Genomic DNA, 15,485 nt, shown 5'->3' with positions numbered 1-15,485 from the left:
GGTTTATTAAGGGATATAAGCGCCTCGGTATCGCCTTTATAGCGAACTATAATCTTTATCCCTACTAACCGGCCTTTAGAAAGAAATCTCGATAGACTTTATAACGGGATTCCCGGAAGTCTAGTATTAAGGTTAAGAAATAAACGCTATCCTCGTAGTAATAAATCGCTATACGAAAATAATAGAGTTCTTTCTTATTATTACTACCTTATTAACCGCCGAACTAATAAAATTACTATATTAAAAGATATATATAAGATACGGCTACCTAAACGGGATAGTTATCGATAGGGGAAGCTTATTTACGAGCGACTTTTAGTCTAGCTTATATTATTATTCGAAGATAAAAAGGAAGCTCTCGATAGCGTATTACCCGTAGATAAACGAATAAACGGAAAGGGTAAATTAAATATTAGAATATTACCTCCGATATTTCGTTAGCGATACGTAGGCGAATTAATCGAATATACTAAGCGAAGTATAATTTACTTATAATAACGTAAGGAACGTAATAATAGGATTATTATTATTTATATCCCTAATAGGATACTACTTAGTAATAGATTCTAACGTTAGGAACGACGTTTTTAAAAGGGGGGTACCGGTAGTAAAAAAAAAGATAGAAATCCTAGAAAATATACGCGAAAAGGCACGACTATATTAATAAAAGGTTATCGAATCGTAAGCGAAATATTATAATAAACGCTATAAATCCCTTAAGCTAAAGAAAGGAAGCCTAGTAAGACTTTTTACGAAAAACCTAAAGCTTAAAGGCATAAGCCTAAAGTTAATATCTAGATTTATTAAACCCTTCCGGATTTTCGATACTATCGGATCGGCGGCGTACCGCTTAGCCTTACCCAAAAAATATTAATCGCTATATAATATTTTCCTTATCTCCCTACTAAAACCTTAGAAGATAGGGAAGTAAGAATAAGAGCTTTAATTCCTAACTATACCGGAGCTAGAAGAAAACGACGACGAATAAAAGGTAGAAGAAGTCCGGGGAAAGCGATAAAAGGAAAAGGATACCTTTTACTTAGTAAAATAAACGGATTAGCCGTTAGAATATAACTAATAGGTTCGGAAGAAAGATACGGATAACGTAGCGGTTAAAATTAAGTAGTTCGAAGTAAAGAATTAGAAAAGGCGGAAAAAGAAGTCGCCTTAAAACTAAGGGTTTTAAAATTTCCCTAAAGGAAATACCTAAGAATTATTCTATAAAAATACCCGAAAACGGAATAAAAGAATAGCGATAAAACGCTAGAGCCTTATTAAAGTATTATTAAAACGATATTAAGGCGTCGCCGTAACGACGAAAAAATTAAAAAAAAGGGCTGCGCTTAGCTTTACGTTATTAATACGTCGTTTAATTATCGGCGGGGAGGTCGGAAAATTCGTCTTAGTCGCCGAAATATTTTATATTAATTAGGTATCCTTTTATAATTTCGTTTAACTCGCGTATAAACGCGTCTTTCGCGTTAATTTAAGCGGAGAAGCCCGCGTCGCCGCTTATTAAGCGGTAGGTAACTTAAAGCTATTACCGGGTAAAAGCGGCGTCGTCCTAGAGATAACGGTTAAACGACGCGGCATATACGAAACGGAGGTTACTTACGGCTTCGGGGCCTAGGTACGGGTAACGGGTAGCGAAGAGGTTACGGCGGTTTATTACTTATAACTCGTATTCCTAAATCCTCTATATATAGGAATTAATACGCGCGATATATACGATAAACGCTAACGCGTCGATAATACGTCGCTATTATAAGGATAACGTATCGCGTAATTACGCTTAATATTATTCTTATAAAAACTAACCTTATAACTTTTCTTTATTTATTCGAAAGCGTAGAGGAGGCGGTAAATAAAGGCGGCTAAGGCGTTTCGTAAGTCGGAGGAATATACGAACTCGCTAAATTCGTTATCCTCGTTAACCTTTATCGCATAATAGCGATTAATAAAGTTAATTACGGTAAATAAGCCGCGCGTATCGCCGGTAATACCGTTAATTAACTATACCGATACGTTAGCGAAACGCGTCCGGAACGCGCGCTATAATAATAACTTACCGGGGTATATTTCTTACGGCGGTAAGTATAAAGGCCGTATTTCGAAAAAGCGGCGTTAGGAAATATATATAAAAAGCGGAACGGTATTTCGAAATACTTTAAGCGATACCGGAAATAAATTATATACGGTAGGTCGGTATTTTCTACTAGCGTAGCGTACTCGGTAAACGGATTATAAGCTATATTAACGACGGCGCTTCGACTATACTACGCCGGGCTTAGCTTAAGAAGGAAAAGGGAGATTAAGGAACGGCGTATCGTAAGCGTATTAATAATAAGATAAGGAAATGGAAATAGTAATACGAGGATAGCTCGACGGCTCTTATTTAGTTATTTAATTAAAAGAGAGTAAGATAAGCGAACGTAACGAAAAAGAGAAAAGCCGACGGATAAAAGGAAGGGAAAGAGTTAAGAGGAGGAAATATAATGGTAGAAAAATTTTATATACGCCTAAAAGATAGCGGTTAGCGGTATTAATCGGTAAAATTAACCGGCTATATTAATAAAGCCCGATTTAATATTTAATACCTTAAGGTAATTAATAGGATTAGTAGTATAGCGCGGGCGATATTATATCGATTCGTAATCGGAACGATTACTTAACTTAGGGAGGAATAATTATAAGGAAGCGATAAAAAGGCGCGCGATAAGTACTAAGGTATAAGGTACTATAGTACTTATACCGGTACGAAGGTACCTTCTAAGCGGTAACCATTTTAGCTTACCCCGTTCCTCGCTATATAAGTAACTACCTATCGCTAGGTACTCGCCCTTTTATCCTTTCAGGAGGCAAGTACTTATTTACGTTACTACGGGAATATACTTATTACCTAGCTTAAGGATCTCATTATAGGGATACTTTATTTAACGTAAAACGCAGACTACTTCGCGGGTTAAATAGCGGCGCCGACGGCGATCGGTATCCTCTAAATCTTAATAGCGTAATAAAAACTCCGTAAACTAAAGGTTAAGGTATCGAAAAGTTATAAGGTAGTCGCTACTAAGGAGAAGTAAAGCGTACGCGATATTAGAAACCCGGATAGGTTTATTTAAAAGTATACTCTATCGAAGACTATAGCTCGTACGATTATCTAAAAAAGATAAAGTTAGTACCGCTATATTAATCGAGAGATAAGGAATCTAATGTAATTATCATATCTTAGTTATGCCCCTTAGTCGTAGAGATATAGTAGTCGCTAGCCCGAAGGTATAAAAGGTAAGAAGGGAAAAGAAGTAAAACGTAAAAGTTACTTATTCGGCTATAGCGGTACGACGAAGTAACTTAAGCGCCTATAACTAAAATAAATATACTAATTAGAAAACGACGAATCTATTAATAAAAACGAATCTTTAATTAAGGTAAAAATAATAAAGATAGTAATCTAACTAGGTAATAAATTCGATAATAAGTATAGTATAGCCCGTACTTACGGGAGCTATGGTTACTCTATATAGGCACAAGGCCTATCGTAGCGTATCACGTAATATATCAAGAGGGCATGTCTTACCGCACCACTACACTAGTAATTATTATATTTTCATAATTATAAACTAAACTTAAAATACGATAATTATATTAAATTCTTTACCTTCTCAATAGTAAATTAATATTTATTTTATTTATTTTAAATTTTTATATATATTATAATTACTGATAGATTATACTTTAGTATTTACTATATATGATTATATTATTACATATACTATACTCCTTTCTAATACATTTGTCAAAGAGTATTAATATAATTATAAATTATAATACTTTCTAGTTTTGCTATTTTTCAAGTATTTTCAAGCATACTATTTAATTAATTAAAGCTATTTATAGGTATAATATCGTTTAATCAATATTAAGCTAGCTGTAGTAGTTATAATTTAATTTATTTACATTTTTAATAGCGTACTTATACTGTCTCCTTTTAGTATACTTTAAATTAATATTATTTATTTAATTAATAATTTAAGAAACAAATATTTCGATTGAAAACTTAGAATTTAATATTTAAACGAATTTTATTATTATAACCGGTTTTCGCGTAATAGTACCTAGGTATCATAACTTTTTAAGATTCTGTTCCAGGATTTTGCCGTTTCTCGACGTACCATTACCACTCTAAGCGCCACCATTGTTGGTGTACCTAACCACACTTTTATATCTATACCACCACTGCGGCCGCCACTAAACCCGCCTCCTACTTGACCTGATTCCAGGCTCGTCTTTCCTCCCTCTTTCGCATCCTTTAGAGAACACCACCTCGCAGCACAACGTCGTCCCCCTCCTCCCTCATCCAGCAGGGCTAAGCGTGACTGCACATCATCTTCGCAGAAGAGAAGAAAGACAAAAATATCAGCAGGGGAGAGACAGAAAGACAGGAACGAAGAGGATCACCTGATTACCTATTTCCATCTTTGCCGGCCGCCTTCTCACGGTTGTCTCCTCGCCTTTCCTATCCATCCTTGCCGGCATAACCCTTCTCGGATTATTCAGCGGTCTGTCCGAATCAGCAGCATATCTATCTGGCCCGGGACGAATCTGCATTGTCATCACGCAGACGCACCGGCACGAACATTGACGCTGGTGCCTGAGGCGGCTGACAGCCTGAGCCAGATCCCGGCATATACGGTCCTGCCACTGCGCATCATCGGCTTGAATAGTTTGCGACCGAGTCCAGCAGATTAGGGAGGGCTCCTATGTGAGCATTCTCTGTTCTCCTGTTCGTGCAACCCAACCTCTGCATCTAAGCCAATCCAACCCCCCTGCTGCCGTCCTCGTCCCTGTCCTGGTCCTCCTCTTCATCTTCACCCCATCCTCTCTATAGGATCGCCCCTCTCTCCCCTACCTGCTCATATATCTGTCTACCTGCCTGTCTAACCAACCTCACCTGCCTCGTGTGATCTTCCATACATCACCTCTCTCTAATTTGCCATACTTGCGTACCTACTTGGCTATTCCCTATCCTTTTAGTCCTAACCGCTTACCCTTTGCTGACGGCGCCCTCACTCTAGTCCTGCCTGCATCCGTCTAACTAGCGTCATTCGGCACATCGCACGAACCGCGATCTTGTCGTCTCCGGCGTGGAAGCCGCAAATAGTCGGCCTTGCCTCGACCTACCCTTCCGGACCCAGCTCCCGGCCTCCTCCCACTTGTACGATACACCTGGGCTACCTCGGATCACAACAATGATTGGCCGTATTTCGTACTCCCCGAGGGCTGCTTTTATTCATTTTCGTTCCTGATTTTCGGCTGTTCCGACGTCATTCCACCGATACCACCCGGTACCTGGATTCTCCAGCGTGCTTTTGTTCGGCCGGGGTTCTTGATATTTGCGAGGATACCGTGTTTCTTGCTGATATTTACGTCAACGAGCGACGTGTCTGCCGTATTTTAACGAATTTCATACACCGGGTCGAAGAAATCATGGCGACTGCGCCCGCGACCGCTGGTCCTAAAAAGTTGTCATTCGCCAAGGTATGTCCTCTGAGACACATAGAAATGGAGACCTCCAACCAGATTCCTCACTTCTTGTTCCTCTCATCTCTATCCAGTGTACCCCTCTGCTCTCCTCGATCCAAATCCCGCCCACGCCGTCGCGTGGGTTGGACACTAACCCGTCCCCTTAGGTAGTTGCGTCTCACAACGCTTCTGCAGTAACAGCTTCACGAGTGGCCGTGCCTACGATAGAGCACCGCGCACAGTCTCTAAACGCCGCATCTAACCTCAGCATGGTGAGCAAGGCGGCAGCGCTAGCTTCTCCGACTCTCTCGACGGTTGTCTCCAAGCCTCCACCGGTTTCTTCGGAAAACGGGGTCCCGGCCACTCCGCCCACCAGCCACGACGGTGCTAAAAACGCTAAGGTTGCGTCGGGTGGGAAGGATTTCCCTACCACTGCATCTTCCGGCGCCAGCGCTTCATCCACGCCTAGCCTCGTTGTAAACGGCTCTTCGTCCTCCGCAGGGGATTCACAGAGCAAGCATGAAAACGGGACATCGGTATCTGATGATGCTTCGCAACGAGCAGATTCTAGCTCCGATATGGGTACCAAACCCCCCAGCTTAGACGGGAAAAGCATCACTTCGGGCACCACGTTTGCCCTTGATGAGAAGGAATCGTTGCGTCCTGATGACAGTGCCAGCGTGAAGGCCGCTGCCGATGACGACGAGGCTTTCTCCGTACGAGGTTCTCTACTTGCCAATTCTCGAATTGGCTCTGAAGTAGCTCGCATACATCGACTCCGGATCGGCGACATGCCCGAGCGGCGAATTGTTCAGATACTTCCCGAAGTACAAGGTCAGGGTGTGATCACCCCGCAGAGCGGTGTTTCTAGCCATCAACCTCCAGCGGAGCAAACCCCGGTCATACCTGTAACCAACGGCGCTTCTGATGCGTACAACTCGATATATGGCCAGAACCCGGATGAGAAGCTTCTTGAAGCCATGCAATCTCCGAAAGACCGAATCTTCCTTCTTCGGCTAGAACAAGACCTCATCAACTTTGTAGAATGCTCTAAGTAAGTGCTACAAACCTGCTCGCCGTTGGCGTTAGGGGATCCGCTGAGACTAACTCGAGCCTAGGGACCCTTATATGGATCTCCCACCCAACAACTCGTTTTGCAGAATGTTAACCCATAAGCTGGCTGACTACTATCACATGACGCATTCCTTCGAGGCGGTGCAGGGTTCTGTTCGCATCTATCGAACGCCGTTCTGCCGGGTGCCTCCTTCCTTGGCGAGTATCGCGGGAAACAATACCAGCAGTAGCTCGAATGCGACACTGCCGCAGGTGCTGCCGAAGAAGATTATGCGACGAGGCGAGGATGGTGGATCCGGACAAGCTAGTACCGCCCCGTCTAAAGCTACCTCGGAAGTTGGAAGCGAAGGCAGGGAAAAAGCCGGACTATCGAAAGAAAAGTAGGCGCTCCAGATTTCGGCCGCCCATAAACGTGCTAACCGCGCTTCAGACTGACGAGGGAGGAACGCGCGGAAGCCTATTTCAAGGCCCGTGAGAGGATCTTTGGGAGTGCGGATAAACAGGGGGAGTCAACCTTGGCGGGTTTGTTCCCCAATACCAGCCTCAGTACGCATACCGGACGCGCTGACCACCAGTCAGATAATGATGATGGGAATGGGGTTTCCCGAGCGAGCTCCGTGTCCGCTAAGGACAAATCGAATCTGAGCAAGCGAGGAAAGACCAGCAAACAACGCAGAGATGACTCGGAGAGCTTCGACTCACGCTCTCAGTACACAGCATACTATCACCCGCACCAGCCTAACTGGACAGCGCCTCAGTATATCCCTATCGGCCATCCGCAGTACACTGGCCCAACTCAACAGCCTTACCAGGGCCCGATACCCCAGCCGTATGCGGCTCCTCAGGGGTACCCTGCCATGGTACCGAACAATGCGTTCCCCCCGTACGTGAACGTACCCATCGTGAGTACCTTCGTCACCACGGATTTCGATGCGAGCGACTGATATCTCTCCAGTATCCACCGCAGACCCAGCCCACCCCTCCGCGGTACCCGTCATCCAACGGATCCGTGGCCGCATACGGCGGTCCCGTTCAAACGACTCCGCCCCAAACCTGGCCGCCCAGTTTTAATCCGGCACCCTCCTCCAGCTCGTATCAGGGTCGCGGACCTCAGCCTCCAACCCCGGTAAACCCAGGACCTCTCGGTATTCCTTATGCGTTTGGACAACTTCCTGCTAACGCCAATCCACACGATCCGAAGAGCCAGCACCCTATCCCTGGTAGCTACAACCGGCATGCGTTCAACCCTAAGACTCAGTCGTTCGTGCCTGCTACTGGCATGATGCAAGTTCAGCCTGCAATTGGCCCCTACGGCGTCGGCGGTCATGGCAGTCCTCAGGTCGGCTCCCCCCATCTAGCCTACAGTGGATTCAGCTCCCCTACTCCGCCTCAACCGTACATAGGCGCGTCGGGTTACGGAATGAGTCGTCAGGGTTCCAACAATTCCTTACCGGCTTATCATGCATCTCAACATATGCCCCAACACCCTTCTGCGCTCTTGCCACAGGCGCCCTCTCAGATGCCTAACAAACCGGGTCTTGCTCCACCGACCGGACCTAGCCAGACCTTCGGTCACCTACCTAACTACGGCAACCCAGCCACCCTACCTCAGAAACCCCCTTCCGGAATCTAGACCAGAATTCACGCATTGCGATACATACATGAAAGGTGTAAGCAAGCATTGGTGGTGGTGTATTTCCGGCGAGGACTCGACACTGCGAGGGATGGATAAAGGGAACCCACAGAAACAATAACAGCGGCGTAATCGGGCGGATAGTTGTAATGGTACCATCGGCTGGCGTTTTGGGCGAAAAGGTTTAGGGGGTGGCGCTTATCACTCGAGATTTGTGTTACATGTGGATGGGAATGAAGGGACCTTCAGAATGCCTTATTAGGCAACGAAAGGCAACGACGACCATAACGACTACGAAGACGAAAAGACAAAAGATAAAAAGCGGAAGCAAACCCACGATGTGTCAATATCATCGCATGGAAAACAGATGGAGGGAGGAAGGTGCGCGAGCCAGACAGAGCGCTCGTGTGTTGCTGGTTAACTGCACGCCATGCGCGACGCGGGAGGAAGTCTTGCGAAAGGACAAGGGAAGGGGGGGTTGTATGTGGGCTCTATTTGCTTTATAACGCGCGAAGGGATGCGGACGGTGGGCGGTATTTACTTATAGGGCGGCGGGTAAAGGAAGAGCAATCCTGCTACAAAACAGCCAATTCCACTTCCACTTAACGTCACCGCTACCTCGTTGTCGCCAGCAACTCTGAACGTACAGGCATATTGCATACGTCGAGTTGGTATGGGTCGACGCGTGAGTTGAGGTCCACAGCGGCAACTCGTCTCGCCCCTACTAGCAGCGCAATCGTCAGAGAGGTTTCCCTTACACTCCGTCATCACCAGCCTATCCCTTGCCTTCATCCAGGCCGGGCAAGCATATAGGGTCCATCGCTTAACCCCCTGCCTCGGGAGAATAGTGCATGAAATATTGTGCTACATTTACATTAGCTATCCGTACCAACCATAAATGCATCTGTACCTATTGTATCTATGGAGATTCAACATGTTTAGCTAGGTATCTTCCCCCCTTCTCTCTCTGCTCCTAGCTTTTCTATCGACGGTATAATCACCATTATCGGTCCCTCGAAGAGACGAGACGTGTGTTTGGGTATACTTCTTTACATAAGATGTAACAATAGGAGAGTACGTATGTGATACGGCTTTATCATTGTTTTAATTCCGAATTTACTGTGGGCGTTGAGGTCTGTCAATAAAAAAAACCCCCCTCTTTATTTTATCGTATTGCGTTTCCCTATTTTCTTCCTTCGCCTCTCAATCAGGGCCCCTTTTTTCTCTTATGTTAGGAAGATTTCCGTACATATCCTACCCCGGGGCGATATGATACTGTGCATGCTGCACTCTGCCCTACCTTGTGCTACCATACCATGCCACGGTATAAGGCGCCATTCTATATCGTAGCACACGAAACGCACAGCAGCTCCGGTCCGCTGCCGCTATGAATTGCGCCGCGCTACGGGATCGGAGCAAGCGTGCTTTAGTCGGCGTTTTCGCGGGGCTCTCGTGGCTCCCTCGGCCCGCCGGCGCCCCCCCTGCCACCGCGACCGCCCCGCTTGCCGCCGCGCTGGCCCCGCTCGCCGCGGTCGTTCTTACCACCGGCCTCACCCTTACCGCCTTCGGCACCGTCGCGATCGGGTTTTTCGTCAGCGGCAAGGGTGGCGGTGGCGAGGCGCTGGCTGAGGTCGATTTGAGTGCGGATGCTGTTAGCGAGGTAGCTGACCATGAGCACGTCCTGAATGTGGTTGTTGAAATCTGACTCGATGCCGGCTGGATCAACCTTCGGAGCTAGGGAGAGGGCGCCCATGAGGTACTGGCCAAGGGCGTTGTTGGGCTCGCGCTCCTCGTCTATGACGGCGCCGACGTAGTCGGAAACGCGCTCGAGCAGGCCCAGGGTGTGCTCCAGGCTACGCGTTAAGGCCTCAACATCGGACGTGACAGGGGCAGCGCGCCCCCCGGCGTCGCGGGCAGAGGAAATAAGATCGAGGGCAGAGCGCTCGGCGTCGTTATAGGCTAGGCGGTGGGGCACCTGGATGAAAAGGCAGCTCTCGGAGGCGCGTTCCGCGTTGACGGCGACGGGGGCGGAGATGTAGGCTTTGAGGCGTACGTCGGCGCCGGGCTCGGCGGAGACAGTCAGGTGAACGGCCGGGTGGGGAAAGGTACCGGTTTCGGGGCTAGCGAAAAAGTTCTGGATGAGGGCACTGAAGCTATTGAGCTCGTGGGAGGTGGTGTACCAGCCAAGCAGCACCTCGCGGGGGTGGGCGCGCAGGTGTAGGGACAGCATATTCTTCTGATACTCGACGTCGACTTCGACCTGGTCCTCGTTCTCGGTGTGGGGGATGGCGAATGCGGACGAGACGCTGACGTCGGAGCCGTCCTCGGAGCGACTGCCGACGAGGGCGCCAATTACGCGCGACGAGTTTGAGGGGGCCGCGGGGGCAGCTGCGGAAGAAGAGGCGGCGGTGTTGGCATTTGCCGTTGCGGATGGTTGGTTGGGGCGGATATCGCGCCGGGTGGCATGGTCAAGGATCGTGAGGATGGCCTGGCGTGAGGGCGGGGTGCGTGCGATCCCGAAATTAGCCTCGCTCCTCTCTCTGTAGAAGGATAACACGAAATCACGGGGCCATATAAAGGGAGGCAGACCTGGGGTTGTATATTGACAGACAGCGGGGCAATGTTGCTCTGGAAGTTGAGGTGCGTCGGCGCCAGCGGCCGCGACAGATGCAGGAAGGACTCGGTGTCGACGGCCATGATTACGTTTTGCTCGCCTTGGAGTTGGCCTGGGAAAGAAACGAATCGCACCGTGGCCTGGCGTCGTTGCTGGCTAGGTCGGTCGGCCGTCTGAGCAGAGGATTCGATTTTTTGGTGATCTTCAAACTCCTCTACTCTTCATCGAATTGGGTCTCCGAGACTTGGAATTTTCACCCTGCCGGCGCAAGTGGGGTTACGCTGGTGGGTTGTGCGCGAGGCTGACAGATTTCCACGAGGGAGACGCGAGCAAGCGCGGGGCAGAACTTACCTAAGCTAATGTCCGACCGCGCGGCGGTGGCTTAGACGCCTGTGGCTTGCGCGGCTAGGTGGGTAGATAAGTACGTAGGTACCTAAGGTAGGTGGTACCTGTTCAAGAAATATTCTGCGAGGCTGTCGTCGCTCTATCTGGGAATTCTTCACATGCCGAATGCCTTTCTACCTAATACCTACCTCTATCCTGTCCCACACCAGTTCTAAAGTACTTAAAATAAAAGAACGTACTGGTGTATTTCTCGTCAACCAGCGTGGATCATGGCGAGAATGCGGGACCTTGCTCGCCGTGGAGCGCCGCCTAGAGGGAGGGCAGCCAAGATGCACGGAAAGAGACCTCACCGGGTCGCTCCCAAGTTCGAGAGTGCGAGGCTCACAGATGTCCGGTAAGTGCCTTGATCAGAGAGCCCACTGTATCACGTACAATTACTTACACCTTTGACCGACCCAGGCATGTCGAAAACGGGGTGTCGGATGAGCGAGAGGAGCCCCGGGCCGAGAGCGTGTCAGAAGGCGAGGTGTCGGGGTCAGGAGATGAGGAAGAGCTCCAACCCACGAATCGGCCTTACTTTGCTTTGATGCAGAGCTTGGAAAAGGAGGTGGCACCACGCGCCAAGAGGAGGAAACTCAATCACCAACCTGAAGAAGACATGTCGAGTACCAAGCCCGAGAAGGAGACCGCTGCGGCAGGAGAGGATGATGGCGACGGAGAAGAACGAGATATCGACCATGTATGGGAGGCCGAGCAGCACTCGGATAATGAGGCCATGACTGATGACGACGATGACAACGATGATGACAACGACGCTCCGGATTCGTCGGACCCCTTTGAGGCCCACTTTGTCAATCCTGATCAGGACGAGCTACAGAGACGGCTGGGGAGGATCGAAGTAGGCGAATACTCTCAGTCGAATTCCCTGCAGGCCGGCTGGAGGGCCATAACGAGTCTCCCCGGCAGCGATCCCGCCCTCTTCGCGCAACTTGCTCCTTCTATACCCGGGCCGCCAGGTTTGAAGCTGAAGCATAGACTCGCCGCAGCGGCCAATCGGAAATGTCCGACGTTCGACGAGTTGGAAAAAGTGCTCTATCCACCAACCTTTGCCTACCGCGATGTTCTGTTCTGCGGCAGGACTACCCAGAATGCAGAAAGTTTACGGCGCATGGCGTGTCTTCACATCGTCAATCACGTCTTTAAGTACGACCCTTCCCCGAACTCGTCATTTTCTGGGGCCGAATCGGGAATCGACTCTATTATTCCCGAAGCCGCACGCCGCTAACTGTACTATGCCGTAGGACCCGGAGCAAGGTGATCAAGAATAGCGCTAAGCTGGCAAAGGAAGGCGAAAACGGCGACTTCGAGCCGAGGGACCAGGGTTTCACGCGCCCCAAGGTTCTGATGGTCCTACCGACGCGCAACTCGGCCGCCAAGATGATCGAGATGATCTGTGACCTATGTGAGCCGGAGCAGCAGGAGAACCGCAAGCGTTTCGACGACTCGTACCTCGACAGTGAGGCTAAATTTTCAGCGGACCGGCCCGAGGACTTCCGCGAGCTCTTCGCGGGGAATGACGACGACATGTTCCGTATTGGCATCAAGTTCACCCGCAAAACCATCAAATACTTCGCCCAGTTCTACAATTCGGATATCCTCGTGGCTAGCCCGCTAGGCCTGCGCATGGCCATCGGGTCCGAGGAGGGGGGTAGGGAGGAACAGAGGCGAAGGCGCAAAGGCAGCGCCGCCGTCGACTTCGATTTCCTCAGCTCTATCGAGGTCGTCGTCTTCGACCAGGCCGACGCCCTGCTCATGCAAAACTGGGAGCACGTCGAATTCGTGCTCGACCATCTGAACCGCCAGCCGCGTGAGGCCCACAACTGCGACTTCAGCCGCGTTCGCGAGTGGTACCTCGACGGCCGCGCCGCCCACTTCCGCCAGACGCTCGTCTTCTCGGCCTTCCACACCCCCGAGCTTGCCGAACTACACCGTCGCCACGCGCAAAACTGGGAGGGCCGCGTGCGCGTCCAACCCGGGTCTTACGCTGGCGTCATCGACGATCTCGGTAGTGTCAAGGTGCGGCAGACCTTCTCGCGGTTCGCGGCCTCGTCAGCGGCGGCTGAGCCCGACGCCCGGTTCCAGTACTTCACAAGCGCGGCGCTACCGTCGCTACTTAAGAAGTACCACCATCGTGACGGCCACGACGGCGGTGGTGCGGGCACGCTCATCTTCGTGCCGTCGTACCTTGACTTCGTGCGGGTGCGCAACTACCTGGCGACGTCGGCGGCGACGGCGCACGTCGCGTTCGGCGCGCTATCGGAGTATGTCGGGGTCGGGGCGGCGTCGCGTGCACGGTCGCACTTTGCGAGCGGTAGGCACCAGCTGCTGCTATACTCGGGGCGGGCACACCACTTTCACCGGTACGCGGTCCTGCGGGGCGTGCGGCGCATCATCATGTATGGGCTGCCCGATGACCCGCGCTTCTACCGCGAGATCGTGGGCAATTACCTGGCGCGTAGCGAACGCGACCTGTTGCTCGAACCCGGCCGCGGTACCGTCCGCGTCCTATTCTCACGCTACGACATTCTCCGGCTTGAGCGAGTCGTCGGCACCGCCCGGGTTGGCAGGATGGTTCACGAGAAGGGGGATACGTTTGATTTCGTATAGAGTAGAAAGGGAAGGGCTGGTGCCCGGCTTTTATGGAGGGGAGGGGATTGTTTCTGATGCTGGTTTGATGGTGAAGAGGTGAAGAGAGAGGCGGAGAAGCAGATGAGCCTGAGACGGGGATCTCAAACAGGGATTGATTCCCCTTTGTAATTGTGGTATTGATACCCCTAGTTCGTACATGGCTGTAGTACATGTATACCCCTCGAGCGGTAGCATGCTGCAGATCAGTAGGTTACTTAATGAAGGATAGGTTCGATTCCTACCAGCGCTACTTGGTAGTCTTCGTTATTTAGCTCATCTGCTGCCCTGTCTAGACATAGGTACCGCACGATAGGAGAGCCTGCATAGAGAGGCACATATAGGAGCATAGTCTTTTTTTCTACATGCGCTCCACTTAGCATTTCGCCATAAGCACTCATGTCTCCGACCCGGGGAGTCTCGACTATCGCGTTCGTTTCCTTTATCGGTTGGTTCCGCGCCCGTCTCGTTCCTAATCGATCTGGTCCGCGTAGCTCCTAAGGCGCGGCGCCTCAGCCGGGCCTAGAGGCGCCTCCGCCGAGGCGCAGGGTAGCGACGCGGCGGACCATCTCCTCGAAGGCGGCGGCGCCGTCGGGGCGGTAGCGCGTGACCTTGGTGCGGTTGAGCAGGGTGAGGGGCCGCGAGGGCCGGCCGAGGCGGGTGTCGAGTGCGACAGCGCCGGCCGTCATGGCGAACCGCAGGTCCCGCGGCCCGTCGACGAGCTCGAGGATGGCCGAGTCGCCCTGGTCGTACACCGACTTCGGCGCCGTCCGCAGCACCCGCGTGTAGCCGCCCGGGCGCTCCGCGTACCGCTGCCGCAGCTCGCCGAAGAGCTTGGGAAGCACGAGGTCGGGGGTCTGCGCGGTTGGAGTTATTGGGGTTTTAACAAAGGCCCCGGATATTCGCCTTGGGGCCGACATCCAAGGGGTGAGGGGGGAGGGTGACCTACGAATACTTTGCCCATGGCTTTCTGCCTGCTAGTCTCGTTGTTGCGCTTAGCGAGGGTGATGAGCTTCTCGGCAGCGCGCTGGGCCTCCTTGGCCTTGGCATAGGACGTCCGGATGGTTTCTTTCTGGATGAGGGAGGTGACGAGGTTGCGCAGCAGGGCCCGGCGGTGAGCAGAGTTCCGGCTCAGGTGCCGGTATTTCACGACGCCGCCCGCCATCGTGCGGTAGGTTCGGTCGGTCGAGCTCGAGCCGTAGTCGCACGCGAGGGGGGGGAAGAAGGAGAACGGCGTCGAAACAATGAGAACCGACTCGGTAGTGGAATCGGGAGAGAGTTTGTCGGTATGGTTTGGGTAGCTTGGCTTGCCAAATTGTGTCGCGGTCCGATTCGGCCGCGCCGGACAGCGGTGGTGAAGATGAGGCAACGGGTTGAGGACCACTGTGAACCGCCAGAATTTTTGACGGCTTAACCCGGCGTAGTTGTCCAACCTCCGACAAAGGATAGCTTACATAACACGACCGGGTGCTTTAGACGAAGATACAGTATTAAGAGCAGTGAATGTTGATTAGTAACTGATAATGAAATCAACTAATGAATTTATTAATTTATAATTATAATTATATTTATTGAAAATTCTTAAAAGTATATAGGTTATTTTAATAGTTT

The 15,485-nt window shown here is 50.5% G+C and overlaps 4 protein-coding genes across 4 annotated transcripts; 2 read left to right on the top strand and 2 right to left on the bottom strand.

Annotated features, from left to right (window-relative positions):
* The first annotated feature begins 5,197 nt into the window (after window positions 1-5,197).
* On the top strand, window positions 5,198-8,341 carry GGS23DRAFT_388336 (uncharacterized protein). The gene is made up of 7 exons (XM_051513497.1): window positions 5,198-5,538; window positions 5,691-6,577; window positions 6,642-6,977; window positions 7,028-7,119; window positions 7,177-7,499; window positions 7,553-7,723; window positions 7,799-8,341. Exons 1-7 carry the CDS (start codon window positions 5,488-5,490, stop codon window positions 8,228-8,230), a joined length of 2,292 nt encoding a protein of 763 aa, XP_051367645.1. The 5' UTR covers window positions 5,198-5,487; the 3' UTR covers window positions 8,231-8,341.
* Window positions 8,342-9,339: 998 nt separating this feature from the next.
* GGS23DRAFT_388263 (Mov34-domain-containing protein) lies at window positions 9,340-11,312 on the bottom strand. The gene is made up of 2 exons (XM_051513496.1): window positions 10,820-11,312; window positions 9,340-10,718 (listed from the first exon to the last, which is right to left on the bottom strand). Exons 1-2 carry the CDS (start codon window positions 10,925-10,927, stop codon window positions 9,657-9,659), a joined length of 1,170 nt encoding a protein of 389 aa, XP_051367644.1. The 5' UTR covers window positions 10,928-11,312; the 3' UTR covers window positions 9,340-9,656.
* GGS23DRAFT_588222 (DUF1253-domain-containing protein) lies at window positions 11,311-14,207 on the top strand. Its single transcript, XM_051517536.1, has 3 exons — window positions 11,311-11,583; window positions 11,649-12,392; window positions 12,491-14,207. The coding sequence occupies exons 1-3, from the start codon at window positions 11,459-11,461 to the stop codon at window positions 13,854-13,856; spliced, it is 2,235 nt and encodes a 744-aa protein (XP_051367643.1). The 5' UTR covers window positions 11,311-11,458; the 3' UTR covers window positions 13,857-14,207.
* On the bottom strand, window positions 14,066-15,370 carry GGS23DRAFT_588221 (ribosomal protein L17). Its single transcript, XM_051517535.1, has 2 exons — window positions 14,824-15,370; window positions 14,066-14,731 (listed from the first exon to the last, which is right to left on the bottom strand). The coding sequence occupies exons 1-2, from the start codon at window positions 15,037-15,039 to the stop codon at window positions 14,387-14,389; spliced, it is 561 nt and encodes a 186-aa protein (XP_051367642.1). The 5' UTR covers window positions 15,040-15,370; the 3' UTR covers window positions 14,066-14,386.
* Window positions 15,371-15,485: the final 115 nt, after the last annotated feature.

Source organism: Durotheca rogersii (genome assembly GCF_024521655.1).
Source record: "Durotheca rogersii strain YMJ 92031201 chromosome Unknown GGS23scaffold_40, whole genome shotgun sequence".
Classification (NCBI taxonomy): domain Eukaryota; kingdom Fungi; phylum Ascomycota; class Sordariomycetes; order Xylariales; family Xylariaceae; genus Durotheca; species Durotheca rogersii.
This window is presented reverse-complemented; position numbering and strand designations above follow the sequence as displayed.

Coding starts and splice junctions, on each gene's coding strand:
- GGS23DRAFT_388336 (XM_051513497.1), top strand. CDS start 5,488: ATGGCGACTGCGCCCGCGACCGCTGGTCCTAAAAAGTTGTCATTCGCC. Junction 5,539..5,690: donor AAAAGTTGTCATTCGCCAAG/GTATGTCCTCTG, acceptor CCGTCCCCTTAG/GTAGTTGCGTCTCACAACGC. Junction 7,500..7,552: donor CGTACGTGAACGTACCCATC/GTGAGTACCTTC, acceptor ATATCTCTCCAG/TATCCACCGCAGACCCAGCC.
- GGS23DRAFT_388263 (XM_051513496.1), bottom strand. CDS start 10,927: ATGGCCGTCGACACCGAGTCCTTCCTGCATCTGTCGCGGCCGCTGGCG. Junction 10,719..10,819: donor CTGTCAATATACAACCCCAG/GTCTGCCTCCCT, acceptor CCCTCACGCCAG/GCCATCCTCACGATCCTTGA.
- GGS23DRAFT_588222 (XM_051517536.1), top strand. CDS start 11,459: ATGGCGAGAATGCGGGACCTTGCTCGCCGTGGAGCGCCGCCTAGAGGG. Junction 11,584..11,648: donor GCGAGGCTCACAGATGTCCG/GTAAGTGCCTTG, acceptor TGACCGACCCAG/GCATGTCGAAAACGGGGTGT. Junction 12,393..12,490: donor ATCGTCAATCACGTCTTTAA/GTACGACCCTTC, acceptor ACTATGCCGTAG/GACCCGGAGCAAGGTGATCA.
- GGS23DRAFT_588221 (XM_051517535.1), bottom strand. CDS start 15,039: ATGGCGGGCGGCGTCGTGAAATACCGGCACCTGAGCCGGAACTCTGCT. Junction 14,732..14,823: donor AAGCCATGGGCAAAGTATTC/GTAGGTCACCCT, acceptor CCAACCGCGCAG/ACCCCCGACCTCGTGCTTCC.